General features: G+C 37.8%; 2 protein-coding genes across 3 annotated transcripts in view; one reads left to right on the top strand and one right to left on the bottom strand.

The window, feature by feature from the left end:
- Positions 1-13,966, top strand: part of LOC148141147 (uncharacterized) — a 153,302-nt gene that overhangs the window by 103,776 nt on the left and 35,560 nt on the right. The window lies entirely within an intron of this gene.
- LOC122564372 (putative thiopurine S-methyltransferase) overlaps positions 4,684-13,966 on the bottom strand; it is a 73,066-nt gene continuing 63,783 nt past the window's right edge. The window contains exons 8-9 of the mRNA XM_043719153.2: positions 12,815-12,859; positions 4,684-11,228 (exon numbers count right to left, since the gene is read on the bottom strand). Of these exons, the coding sequence (XP_043575088.2) occupies positions 11,095-11,228; positions 12,815-12,859 (179 nt within the window). The 3' untranslated portion in view covers positions 4,684-11,094. The remainder of the gene's footprint in view (positions 11,229-12,814; positions 12,860-13,966) is intronic.

Here is a 13,966-nt window from a genome sequence, read left to right as displayed (position 1 = left end):
CACTTTTCTGCTTCAGCACTCTCTGATCTTCAAACTATAACTTTGAGCTCTGAACTGCATCTAACTTCTCTCTTAGTGAATACAAATATATTCAACTCCATGACAGCATGGACTGCCCTGAGCTATCCTTATATGATCTTGTGGCTAAGTATCCCTCAATTGCAATTTTGACTTTGATCTGATGAAGCAAATGGGTTTACAGCCTTTCAGAATTCAGTGAAAGCTTTTAATCCTACATGTCAGCTCAGCAAACCCAACTGTTGTTTTTACTCTAACCTTTCCAGATGTTATGTCTTTAAGCAATGTGGCCCCAAAACTTTAAATACACTAGGCTCCAAGATGCATGAGACCCATTTGTCACATTTTTTTTACTGTAAGACATTAATTACTAAAAACTAAAATACATGAACCATGTAATAGAGATTCACACTGCATTTGTAAAACACCCCCTCTGGCTGTAGTGCAAGAATTTATCACCAAGAACCTAAATTCAGCAAGGGAGGGAAGAGAATGGAATGAGAGGGGAAGAAAGAGAGGAAAACTGCAAGAGTCACCAAGAGGTGGGGAAATTTTGGGGAAAATAGCGCCGCTGAGGGAGTGAAAGCGACTGCAGCAGTCAGCCAGGGAGAGAGAAACAATGGCGATCATTTCAAAAGCAAGCAACTGTGGGAGTCACTTAGGGAAATCCTGCAGGGGTCATTGAGGGAGAGTGAAACTGCAGGAATTGAAAAATGGAGCTGTTCAGCAATTGGGGTTAGTAGATTGGGAAGTGAAGAATGCGCCTGACAACTAAACCTTTTAAAGCATAAATTCTTTAAATTGTCTTGGTGAATTGACATCCGCTTTTAATTCTTAAAAATCATTATTATTTATTTGTTGGATCATCCATTTTTGTAATTAACAATGGAACAGCGCTCTTGGTATTTACCCATTTTGCAATGATAGGTTGTCTACCTCTGGGGAAAAAAAGAATTTCTATGTCTGAGGAATTTTTATTTTTGTATCCTCTCTTATGAGCATAAGAACGAGGAGCAAAAGTAGAAAATTTAGCTCCTCAAGTCTGTTCCGCTATTCAGCATGATCTTGGCTGATCTCATCTTGGCCTCAACTCCACTTTCTTGTCCGCTTCTCCACAACCTTTCAACCTGTTAGTAATGAAAAATCCCTGCCCTCCTTAAATTTTCTCAATGTCCCAGTACCCTCCACATTCTGTGGTAGTGAATTCCATGGATTTACAATCTATTGAGAGGAATAATTTTTCATCTGTTTTAAATCTGCTATCTTGTACCCTAAAACTGTGGCCTCTCAATGTAGAGTGCCCCACGAGGAATCAACCTATGTTTGGTCGGTTCTGTTGTAACGAGTGTTTCTTCAAAGTAAATTGGGTTTAATGTGATTGAAAATTTTAGACCGTTATTTGTAAAATGCAAACTTTCTTTACCTGTATTAGCTATAATGTGTTTCTGACCCCATTAGTTTAAATGGCATCCCTATTGTGTGATTTTCTTATAACATGAGATCACACGGGAATGGAACTATTGTGTTATATCAGAACCAACTGTACCTATCAACACTCTTTAGTATCTTATATACACACCTCAATTATATCTCCTCTCATTCCTCAAAATAGCAAGTATTGGTCTAAACTACTCAATCTCTATTCATAAGACAAACCTCTCATTTCTAGAATCAGTTTTGTGAACTTTCTCTAAACTGCTTCCAATGCATCCACATTCTTCCTCAAATAAGAGGACCAGAACTGTTTACACTACTCCAAGTGTCGCCTCACTAATGTCTTTCAGCTTGCAACAATACTTCCTGACTTTTATACTCTATTCCTTTAGCAATTAATATTTGAATTCCATTTGCTGAATTTTTCATGAATGCAGTAAGATTGTAATACAAGTGTGAGGAAAACGCATTACCTGTGGCCTCACCAGTCAGTGGGATGTATCCTTGAAAAACAGTGCTTTTTATGTATAGAAGTATGCAGTTATTTTGAAGGAATCTTTTGTTTCTTGTGCTAATTTAAATATTGTGGTATCCAGGAAGGTAATACTTCCCTTGTGTATGCTAGCTTTAAGTTTAACAGAACACTAATGATTATTGAGAATATTAATGACTTTTTCTAATTCTGTATCTGTGCAAGTCCAGTACCCCATAAGTCTTCCAAATATTTCATCACAACACAAAAGTAGCCTGGAGCACTTTCTAAATGTATGTTTTTCACTCTGCCATGTAAATATTTGCATAGGCTGGATGAAATTTCTTACTGGAGCTGTGCCTTTGATTGAAAGCTGAAACTCTTTATTCAATTTAAAGTTGTTCATGTAGTAATCAGATTATACCACCAGATGGTTGGCAAAATTTGGGAAATTTATTAAAGTTACTTTGAACACGCAATATTCTATTTCAAGACTCATTACAGACCTTCAATGTCTGTTGCAAAAGGTATGCCTATGGGGTTTACAATAAGTGAGTTAAATCCCACTGTGAGGTGTAATGTGGTCTTTAATATAATTATGGTGCTCCTATGGTGATGAGTTTCAAACTACAGTATATCTCATTAAACAATGGATTATCATACAATAAGGGTTCAATGGCTTGGAAAAAAGTATATGCAAATAAAAATATTTTTTTAGATTAGATTACTTACAGTGTGGAAACAGGCCCTTTGACCCAACAAGTCCACATCAACCCGCCCAGACCCATTCCCCTACATTTACCCCTTCACCTAACACTACAGGCAATTTAGCATGGCCAATTCACCTAACTCAGACATTTTTGGACTGTGGGAGGAAACCCACGCAGACACGGGGAGAATGTGCAAACTCCAGTCAGTCGCCTGAGGCGGGACCCGGGTCTCTGGCACTGTGAGGCAGCAGTGCTAACCACTCTGCCACTCATATTTGCAATCTGATTTTTAATCTGGTGCTGTATAATTAATTTGCGTGTATTCCCTCGTTGCACAGTTTGATCTTTGGAAGTCAGCAGCTTGATGTGTTTATTGGCACACACTTTAAACACAAGCATCAAGGGGAAAGAAACTCAAAACTGGCAGAACAAATCAAATACTGCTGGACAGCGCTAATTGTTTGCAATTAACCTTTCAAAGGGGCTGCAGATGTTTGACTCATTTCTAATACGTTGCCATTTGCCAAATACTGGAATTAGGTTTTAAAGACTTACTTATAAATTAAACATTAAAAGATTTAAATACATACGGTCTTTGATATTTGATTTACCTTTTTTTAAATCGAAAGAATGAAACTCAGCCAACTCAAAGAAGATAATGTTACCTTGTTCCTACATCACCTAATAAAGGAGTTAATGAGAATTACAAAAAGTCTCTGCAAACCAAAAAAATTCAAAAGGAAAAATGGAAATATAGTTGGAGAAAGTCTCTTTTTTTTGTGGAGCTCTTATTTTCATCCTGTCTGCTATTAGCTTGCTTACTTTTACTTTATGGGGGGTGTTGGAAGTGGGGAATGGCTTGTATTAGGAACTACTGAGGAGAAAGTACTGAATACTCTTCAGGTGATGAGGCAGTGTGTATAAAGGAGAGTGGTTAATTGCTGAACACAATATCCACAGAATTTTTAAAAATCTCTGGGCAACTTGCCTTTCAAGGCTGGGAGAGGAAAATGCTGGAGTGGGCCTTACCACTTGTAGTCAATTTGGGATTGTTTTTGAAAACTGAAATGCCTTTTTGATTGTCATTCGATATTACAATTTATCCAAAATTGGGAGAAGCAAACACATTGGAAGCTTGGAATGACTGTGGCTTGTTTCTTATAAAGACTGCAATTCTGTACAAAGTATACTATAATGTAGATGTATGTTCTGTGGATTGTAATTTTAAAGATATTAATTAGTTACAATTTTTGCAGCTTAGACTAATAGTTTAGAAATGTTTAGTCAATTTTGATTTTAGTTTGTTGCAGTATCAGTCTCAAAACAAAATTTTGTTTTGCGATTAGTTTAATTTGTTCACTGGGAATAACCTGTGCAAGTTATGATTTCTCTGTTGATCATAACATTCAAGAATTAATTGTTTACACTAGAATTTACTAAATTATGTAAGAAGACAACAAAAAAATAGAAATTTTATCATTAGCTGAGGAAGTAAACCCATGTTTTTAGTGTGGGGATAAAAGGTTAATCACTGTGTTGCATTTCATTGTTTCAAAGGGATATCTAATCAAAAGCTTATTGTGCCTGATATAAACCTTATCAGTTATATAATTACACCATGTTTGTAGATAATGCCTTTTGTTCGAGGAACAGGTAATAATTGTAACAATTATTGTTTTAATATTCTGAATGCACTATTGTAGCAATTTTTGATTACAAACATCAGTAACAGATAGAATCGTCTTAATTGCATGCATCTTGCACTAAAAGGTTTGTTTTAAAGCTGTCCTTACTGATACATTTATAGTTTTAAAAAAATGCAAGATCTGCTACGCACACACAAAACATACTTCTTTGAAAAATATATTTCTTATTATCCTACTCAAAAATAGAAAATGTTATTTTTCTATCAAATTACAAATGATCATTTTTACATTTTTGATAAAACATACTTATATAACATTCACTTACACTTATGTATAAAATCTGAACATGTTCTAACAGGAAACGATTCAGAAAATAGCAAAAATGTGATTGTACACAGTTAGGTCTATTTTAGTTTTAACATTTGTTTTCTCATGATTATATAATTTCAACATACATACTTAATTTCTTTCTTCAGATGGCTGTGATTCTTTGGAATCCTGTCCCTCAATTGACTATGTATGAACAGAGTACTGCAAATGCTAGTACTGCAAAATCTGTACCAAAAATAAAAATGCTGGAGATCACAGTGGGTCAGGGTCCACTCGAAACCTTAGCTTGCTCTCTCTCCATGGATACTGCCTGACCCGCTGTGATCTCCAACATTTGTTGTTTTCACCTCAAATGACTATGCACGTTCATTGAGTATCTTCAAAGTTGTGATCAATAGAAAGAGAAAAGGATGAGGTTCTGAGGAGAGAATGTAGAAAATTAGGCAGGACATTAAAAAGTAGGTCCTTGAGGGTAGTAATACCTAGATTCCTCCCAGTGCCACATGCTAGTGAAAGTAGGAATAGGAGGATAGAGTAGATGAATGCATGGCTGAGGAAGGTGCAGGGGAGAAGGATACACATGTTTGGATCATTAGAAGCTCTTCTGGGATTGAAGTGAACTGTAAAAGAAGGATAGGTTGCACCTGTATTGGAAAGGAACTAATATACTGCTGGGGAGAATTGCTAGAGTCACACAGGAAGATTTAAATTACCTAAGGGGTGTGGGTGAGAAGAGGGATCAGTCTGAGGCAGTTGGGAAAAGGAGAAAAAGGACCATTGGGAAATAGTCAACAGGAACAAACACTAATAAATTAAATGCAAGAAGCCTAACATTTCAGGTAGATGAATTCAAAGCATGATTGGGAACATTAATTATGATATTATAGCTATTACAGAGATGTGGCTCAGGGATGGACAGGACTGGCAGCTTAATGTTCCAAAGTATAGATGCTATTAGGAATGACACTGGGGGGGAGGGGGGGGGGCGAGAAGATGGGGAGTAGCGTTTTTGATTCGGGATAACATTACTGTGTACTTGGGGAGGACATTCCAGGCAGTATATCCGGTGAAGTTATTTGGGTGGAACTGAGAAATAAATAAGGGATGATCACTTTATTGCGATTCTACTATAGATCCCCCAGTAGTCAGCAGGAAATTGAGAAACAAATTTGTAAGGAGATCTCAGTAAGGGTAATAGGGTGGTAATGGTAGGAGATTTTAACTTTCCAAGCATAGACTAGAATTGCCATAATGTTAAGGGCTTGGATGGAGAGGAATTTAATTGTGGATAAAAACATTTTTTGCTTCTGTATATGGACGTATCTACCAGAGAAGGAGCAAAACTTGACCAACTCTTGGGAAATAAGGCAAGGCAGGTGACTGAGGTGTCAGTGTGGGAGTACTGTGGACCAGTGGGCCACAGGAACCAGTGACCATAATTCTATTAGTTTTAAAATAGTCATGGAAAAGGATAGGCCAGATCTAAAAATTAAAGTTCTAAAGCGGAGGAAGGACAATTTTGATGGTATTAGGCAAGAAGTTTCAAAGGTTGATTGGGGGTGGAAATTCTCAGGTTAAGGGACAGCTAGAAAATGGGAAGCCTTCAAAAATGAGACAACAGTCCAGAGACAGTATGCTCCTGTTAGGGTGAAGAGCAAGGTTGGTAAGTGTAAGGAATGCTGGATATCTAGAGAAATTTAGGTTTTGGTCAAGAAAAAGGAGGAAGCATATGTCAGATATAGACAGCAGGTATAGAGTGAATCGCTAGAAGAGTATAAAGGCATAGAAGTAGACATTAAGAGTGAAATCAGGTGGTCAAAAGAATAACAAGAAAGAGAACAGGAACCTTTCAAGCTCAACAAGGCCACCTTGGTGTGGAACCACAGGAGATGAGGATGATATTAAATGAGTATTTTGCATCAGTGTTTACTGTGAAGAATTGGAAGATAACAAACTTGTGGAAATAAGTAGCGATATTTTGAAACGTCCATATTACAGTCTGTCTTAAAACGCATAAAGGTAGATAAATCCCCAGGACTTGATCAGGTGTACCCCAGGCGAGGAAAGTGATCGCTCGGCTCCTTGCTAACATATTTGTATCATCAATAGCCCCACAGGCCAGGTACTAAATGCTTCCCCTGCTTCCATAAAATTTCAGATATTGTGGCATATGAATAGGTGGCAGGAAGTTCACCAGCTGGAATTTATTCTTCCACACTTTCGCTCTTCAAACTCACAAGCGGTGAAGCATAAAATCCAGCCCCTGCTTTTGTAAGAACATAACATTTGTTCATATTCCCTGTTAACATTTCAAATGCATAATGGAACTATCTTTTTCTTTCGCAATAGTGCAACTGTAATTGCTGAGGTAGAAATATTCTGTAATCTGCTAATACTGGGATACATAGTTGAGAGAGTAGCAGCGACCACACTAGCGGCAAGTTGCATTAATTTTATCAACTCTTTAGAATGATTGATGTTACATATAAGGATTCCAAATTTGCTGGAACAGTTATATAGTCAATGCTGTAAATTTAGTTCCATGTTTATTTTGCACTATCACCATGAATTTTGAACTGTTCATGATATATGTTAATGATGAGTCAGGAACTTTACAGATAACTAGCGAATGGCTTATCTTGCTAATTAATCACTTAACCCTATATAAAAAACAATACCCTTACTCAGATTGAAGCATGACCAGGAGGCAGATTTATTGCAACTATTGAGATTGCCACACATCTTTGTTTCTGATGAAAAATGGCATAATCCAGGAAAATGGCAATCCAGTGACGGGCTCAGTGATGAGAGCAATTTTTTAATTAATTTTAGGAGGGCAGTTTAGTAGAATTTTGTTAATATTCCAGCAAATTATTACGCAATGCAAATCATGATGAATCTGAGTTACATACATATAATTAAATCTTACATTGTTTTTGGCAAAGTCTGAGTCATATCAAGAGTTTTGGAAGGTTTACCACTATGAGGTATAAGAATTTTATTGCTCTATCTTAACAAACATTGACTACCTTATCCTGCTCCACACTGTTGTATCACGTCTGATTTCTGCTCCATCTTACACATTATTACTAAAAACAACTTAGCAATCAGTGGATATCCACCCAAAGACTGGCATCCCTTGTGCCTGCACCATCGTAAAAAGGCACTGTGCACCCAGATAAATACTAGCATTCCAAAGCTGTCATTCTCAGTGATGGACAAGTCACAATCTGGTAAAGAAGGGGAGGATAGCACTGCATTTCTCCAACAGGGACCTGGAGGTCTTGATGGACAGGTTGGTGCCAAACAAGAGTGTTCTCTTCCCAGAAGACTAGCAGAGCAGATGTACCAGTACACACTGACAGTCGATTCTGAGTTATATGTAGGAGCAGCCTGTAGTCTTGCAAAGAAGGTCAATTGTCTTTTCAACTCGAGTGTGCCACTCTTCTCTCTGCTTCCTCACAATATCTCTATCACTACATCGACTTTGCACCAAGACTCACATTCTGCCACCCTCACAATTACATGCAACATCTTACCTCACTTGCACTTTTCACATCAACCTCCCACATTAATAAACTTGCACGTCCTTTACGCTGCCTCCTCAGTCTTTCATTAGACCTGAGTGCCTTTTCCTCAAAGCCATTATCTTCAGTCTTGTCATGACTTCTATACATAATGATTGTTTAGTTTGTGACTTACAACAGCTTTGTGGGAATGTAATATGGTAACAACAACAGAAATGTGGATGAAAAATGGTGAGGCCTGGGTTCTTGATATTCTTGGCTATAAAGTGTTCAAAAAGGGGAGATGAGATCGCAGTACTGACTAAGAAAGATATTGTAATCTTGGAAAGAAGGGATATCCTTGCTGGAGCAAAAACAGAATCAATCCAGTTCGAGTTGACAGCAATAAATCATGATTTTATTGAATGGTAGATTCAGGTGCAATGGGCCAAGGGTTCTATTTCTGCTCCTGATTTGTTCGGATGCTCGTATTACACTTCTGGGACAATTCTATAGGTCTCTCTCAACACTCACCTAACATCACAAGAGATACTGAATGCATCACAATTATGTTAAAGCTAATTGCTTTCTATATATGCAAAGCAACAAAATGTACTTGAAATAATGTGAAGGATGAGAAACCAATGACAGATTGTTCTAGCAGGGATTGGGAAAGTAAAAGTATAAACAAATCACAATAGTCTGTAAAACAGAGTTCTTGGATGAGGATGATATGATTAATCTTGTCAAAAGCTACAGAAAGGTAAAGGACAAAGTGGGAACACTGAAATAGAAACATGGAGAAACAAACCATCTGCTATGTTGAAAAGGTGAAAGGAAATAGTGTGCAGAGGAACCTCGATGATCTGAATACCAATTATTCAAAAATTGGATTATCCAAAGGAGATCTCGAGGTCCTGATAGAAACATAACATCAAAGACGTGTTTCCAACAGTGATTACATCTTTTGTTTACAGTGATTAAACAGAAACAGTCTCCAAATGACTGACCTCCCACCCTCTCTCTCTCTCCCCACACTTTGCCTGGAGTTCCACAGAGGGGTGTACCCTAAACTCCCCTAGATAAGCTCTCCAACATTATCCTGTACAGGGCAAATGTGGAACCAGTCAAAATGTTGCAGTAAAAAGTTGTGTGTGGCTGTGTGCGCACGTGCTATCTGGAGACTTACCCTACAAAGGCAAGTGCAGCAGCAGTCTTGTTGGTGTCCAGGCAAGCTGCCCCAGAGAGGGGGCGGGGGTGCACGTGAGGAGGGGGGTGCAGTGTAGGGCAGGGGACGGTGTTAGTCAGGGGCAGTGTTGGATGGGGTTGGGGAGCGGAGGGCAGTGTTGGACATTGTCGGGGGCGGTTTTAGACGGGGACGGTGGGGCCTGGGGCTGGGGCTCGCATGCTGTGCTGCTGCAGCTTCACTCTTCTGAAGAGGGAGCAGACTATAAAAACTCCCAGCCTCAGAGGAAAGGCATTTAATCAATTAACTGAATAATTGATTATCCGAACATAATAGTGCCTGCCCATCTCATTCAGATAATTGAGGTTCCCCTGTAAATAGATTTGAGTGTAGCTCCGAAAAGGGAATTAGATCACTACTTAATAGGAGGAGGCTGGGAAGTGGCAAAAGAGAAATTGCTCTTTCAGAGAGCTGGCAAAGACACAGTGGGCTAAATAGCTGCCACTTGAATTGTAACCATTCTATGATTTTATGAGATTAAATAACAAGCGTGGGATGAACCTTATATGGGTCACAAGCAGCAACATTAAAAGTCCTCGGGAAAATTGATACAAAAAGAGACCTTGGTGTTCAGGTCCATTGTTCCCTGAAGGTGACAATGCAGGTCAGTAGAGTGGTCAAGCAGGCATATGGCATGCTTTCCTTCATTGGAAGGGACATTGAGTACAAGAGTTGGCAGTCGTATAAGATTTTGGTTCGGCCACATTTGGAATACTGTGTACAGTTCTGGTCAGTACATTATCAAAAGGATGTGGATACTTTGGAGAGGGTGCAGAGGAGGTTCACCAGGATGTTGTCTGGTATGGAAGTGCTAGCTGTGAAGAGAGGTTGACTAGATTAGGATTATTTTCATTAGAAAGATGAAGATTGAGGTTTACAAAATCATGAGAAGTATAGACAATGTGGATGGCATGTATCTCTACAGATACATGAATGGGCAGACAGCAAAGGGATATAGACCCTTAGAAAATAAGCAACAGGTTTGGATAGAGGTTACGGATCGGCGCAGGCTTGGAGGGTCAAAGGGCCCGTTTCTGTGCTGTAATTTTCTTTGTTCTTTGCTTCTCGGATGTAACCTAAGAAGGAATAATATTGCCACAGCAGATGCCATTTGATGGTTGATTTGGGCTGTTTTGGTGCAGAATGCAGAAGCAGAAACTTGACCATGGAATATCGAAAAAAGTGGTGACAGGATGGACATGAATTTGGGAGGCAACACAATCACTAATTTGGAGATTAAGAGAGCTTGTTGATAGAATATTATGTTGAGAGTACACAGAAGTCGAATGTAGGTTTTAAGGGGGGGGGGGTGGAAATACTGACAAATATTTTGAAAGGAGGGTGAAAGCAATGGAAAAGAAACCACTTACAGAATACCCTGGATCTGCATTCACAGTATAACTGCAAATAATACAAGAAACCCATTTCATTTTGTTCTAAAAGTTTGTACCACTCTCTGCATGAAAAGGTTGCCCCTTAATTCCCTTTTATATCTTTCCCCTTTCACCCTAAACTTATGCCCTCTAGTTCTGAATTCCCTCACCCCAGGGAAAAAACCTTGCCTACATGTTGGAATTAAGAGAGCATACAGCACATAATCTGCCATCAGGGGAACTAAAAGCCCCCAATTTCCAATTCAATCCCAAACCTAATGTTTTAAATTTTCCTAATCAGATTTACATTTCTAGTTTTCAAATTTTTAATAAAATCAATGCAGCATTTGTCAATATATTTAAGCACAGGAATCCGTATTGGTCTTCAATGTAATTAAGTGGATTTGTTCAGTGAAGGAATCCAGACCCCAACTTCTCTGTCTGTCAGTCAAAGCATCTGATGATTCTAACAGTTGAATGTTGCATGATTGGCCTGTAAGAAGAGTATCAATAATAATTTACTTCAGAGCCTAAAGCTTAATGTGACAGTTTTTCAAATGTTAAATTGTATAAAATAAAGGTAATGGAAGAAGAAATAGTAAATTAATTTTCAAGAAGTGACTGCACTGACATCAAGTTATTATTGACAGGGAAATTGCATCATCAACTTTGAAAAATTCACATTAAATTAGCAAAACAAGTGATGTCACAAAAATGATGACAACATTCAAAACGTTTCAAGTTAAATACAATTCTCTAGTATTTGTTAACTTTGTTACATTTATTTTTGGTAGTTATTTTCTTTCCTTTGTAATCTACCAATCAATTCTGTGGAGAATGGGACCAAATATTTATACCTATATGTACTGAACCAAGATGGCTTTCCTGAGGATTGATTACACAAGGGCAAAAATAATGAAGTTCACTGGTTTTTTTCCTTCTGCATTGGAAAATTGGACGATTTGGGTCTGAAGGTTGGTTGGGAAGTTCTATGTTGTGAACTTTAGTTATTTTTGTGTCAATTCTTTTTGACCTATTACCAGAATGACATCGAGAACAGATTCCCACATTTACATAGAATCAGTGTCAGACATTTATTATGATTGGCACAATTCAGTTATGTGATAATGATCTGTAAAATATGTCATCATTCTTACAATTTGGATTGTTTTGAAAAGAGAAGTCTATGGATATTGATTAGTACCTTGAAGGACTTTTTGTTCAAAAAGGTCACAAAGTTATTCTGAAACAGTGACCTAAATGCATTGGCTCCAAGAAGACATGTGAATGCAGTCGAAAGCCTGAGAACACCCATGGAGTGTTCAGGGAACAAGATATTTATAATTTTCAGTTTATTACATGCAGTATAATTATTTTAAGCCATCTGTATTGCTTTGACTTCAGAACAGTAAATACCAGAGTTTTAGTTGACGAGAATCATGAGTTGAGCTCAGAAACAAGCTTAGTTTCTCTCCTAGCAAGGAAACACAGTTTAGTTCAGTTCCATTCAGAGGAAACAAGTCACGACAGCAGAAGTATTTTTTGTAGTTTAAGAAATTTGTAAGCCAAGAGAATTTGGTACAGAAATCTTTGGATTTTTGGAACTGAAAATATTTTGGTTTTCAGAATTGTGAAAGGTCCATGCCATCAGATCCAGAGAGGAATTGTAAAAAACGCCTCTTTAGTTTAAGAATGAGAAACTAGAAGTAGTTAGTTAAGTGGAAATTTGAAGAGTTGAGATTAGAGCATTACTCCTCTGTACTTGGATCCATATAATGGATAGTATTGGGAAGCAGGTTGAAACTTTGTTCTTCAGTTCTAATTGTAATGTATATTTAAATTGCTTTGCTTGCTTTCTTTCTTTTGTGTAATAAAATTATGGTTTGTTGTTAAAGAATATTTGCAGCTTCATGTAAATATTTTTAGTGACTAACCACCATGTTAACTAATGAACAAAATATTAAACATATGATCTATCAAGCAAGGTTTTATTCTAGTATTTGACTTGTCCAGTAGTCTATCAGCTTGGAATCATAACATCAATCTTTAATTCTTACAAAATCCTTTAAACAAACTCACCATAGAGGTCATGGATTACATGCAGGGGAGTAGAAAATGGTGGACCTACAAAAACAATGCAATATACATTTAAAGTACTAATTTAAAATCAAGTGATCAAACAGATACATGATACAAAGGAAAGTCACAAAATTCTACAGATGAACAACTATGATTGGGATGCAAAGGCGGATCAGTGGGACAGTAACAAAGTAGTAATATTACTGGACTAGTGGAGGGCTGCCTTAATACTGAGGCATGAATTGAAATCCCACCGTTATAATTTAAATTCAATTAAATTGATAAATGCGAATAAAAAGCTGTTGTAAAAACCTATCTGGTTTCACTAATGTCCTTTATGGAAGGAAATCTGCTATACTTAACTTTTTAACTCCAGGTTAATTATTCTTGGAAAATACTTGGATGTATCAAATTGCAACAAAGAGATAAATAAACAAAACAAAGAAACTGATCTGATTGACCACCTAGATGACAAAGGTATACCCAGCTCAGTTGACTCTGTAAAGTGCTCTTCATGCACATTTGGGGACTTATTCCAAGTGTGTCTTGCAATGGCCTTAAAATAGTCACCAAATCGTATCTTACTGCCAATGACCCAGTCTTAGCTGCCACCATTACTGTCCCAGTGATATTACAGGTGGCAGCAGAGAGGTAAATGGTTGGGAAGCAGTGGTCCTGGGAATCTTCAACACCAACTCCAGACCCATCAAGTTTCATGGCACCAGGTCAAATGTGGGCAAGGAACCCCTGCTAATTATCAACTACCTCCCTTCCTCTGATGAATTAGTACTCTTTCTTATTGAACACCATTTGGAAGAAGCATTATGGATGACAAGGGCACAGAATGAAGTCCTTAACCTAGTGTACAACCTTCATCACCATGAGTGGCTCTGGCAGAGTCTGAAGGGCACAACTACAGACTGAGCTGGTGATAGGTGCCAAGAGAAATGACACATCACTATCAGTCACAGATGCATTTGCCCATAGAATCAGCAGAAATCGTCACTTTACAGTTCTTATTGAGGTGAAGCAGAATTTTCACACTCAGAATATTCTTCTTTGTGTTGTGTGACACTATCACTATGCTGAACAGGATAAATTCAAAACAGTAGCTGAAAACTTGAAATCCATGAGGTATTGTGGCCCACCGGA

The sequence above is a fragment of the Chiloscyllium plagiosum genome, unplaced genomic scaffold (assembly GCF_037043375.1).
Source record: "Chiloscyllium plagiosum isolate Xiang-an unplaced genomic scaffold, Cpla_swu_hap1 HiC_scaffold_34, whole genome shotgun sequence".
In the NCBI taxonomy this organism is placed as follows: Eukaryota; Metazoa; Chordata; class Chondrichthyes; order Orectolobiformes; family Hemiscylliidae; genus Chiloscyllium; species Chiloscyllium plagiosum.
This window is presented reverse-complemented; position numbering and strand designations above follow the sequence as displayed.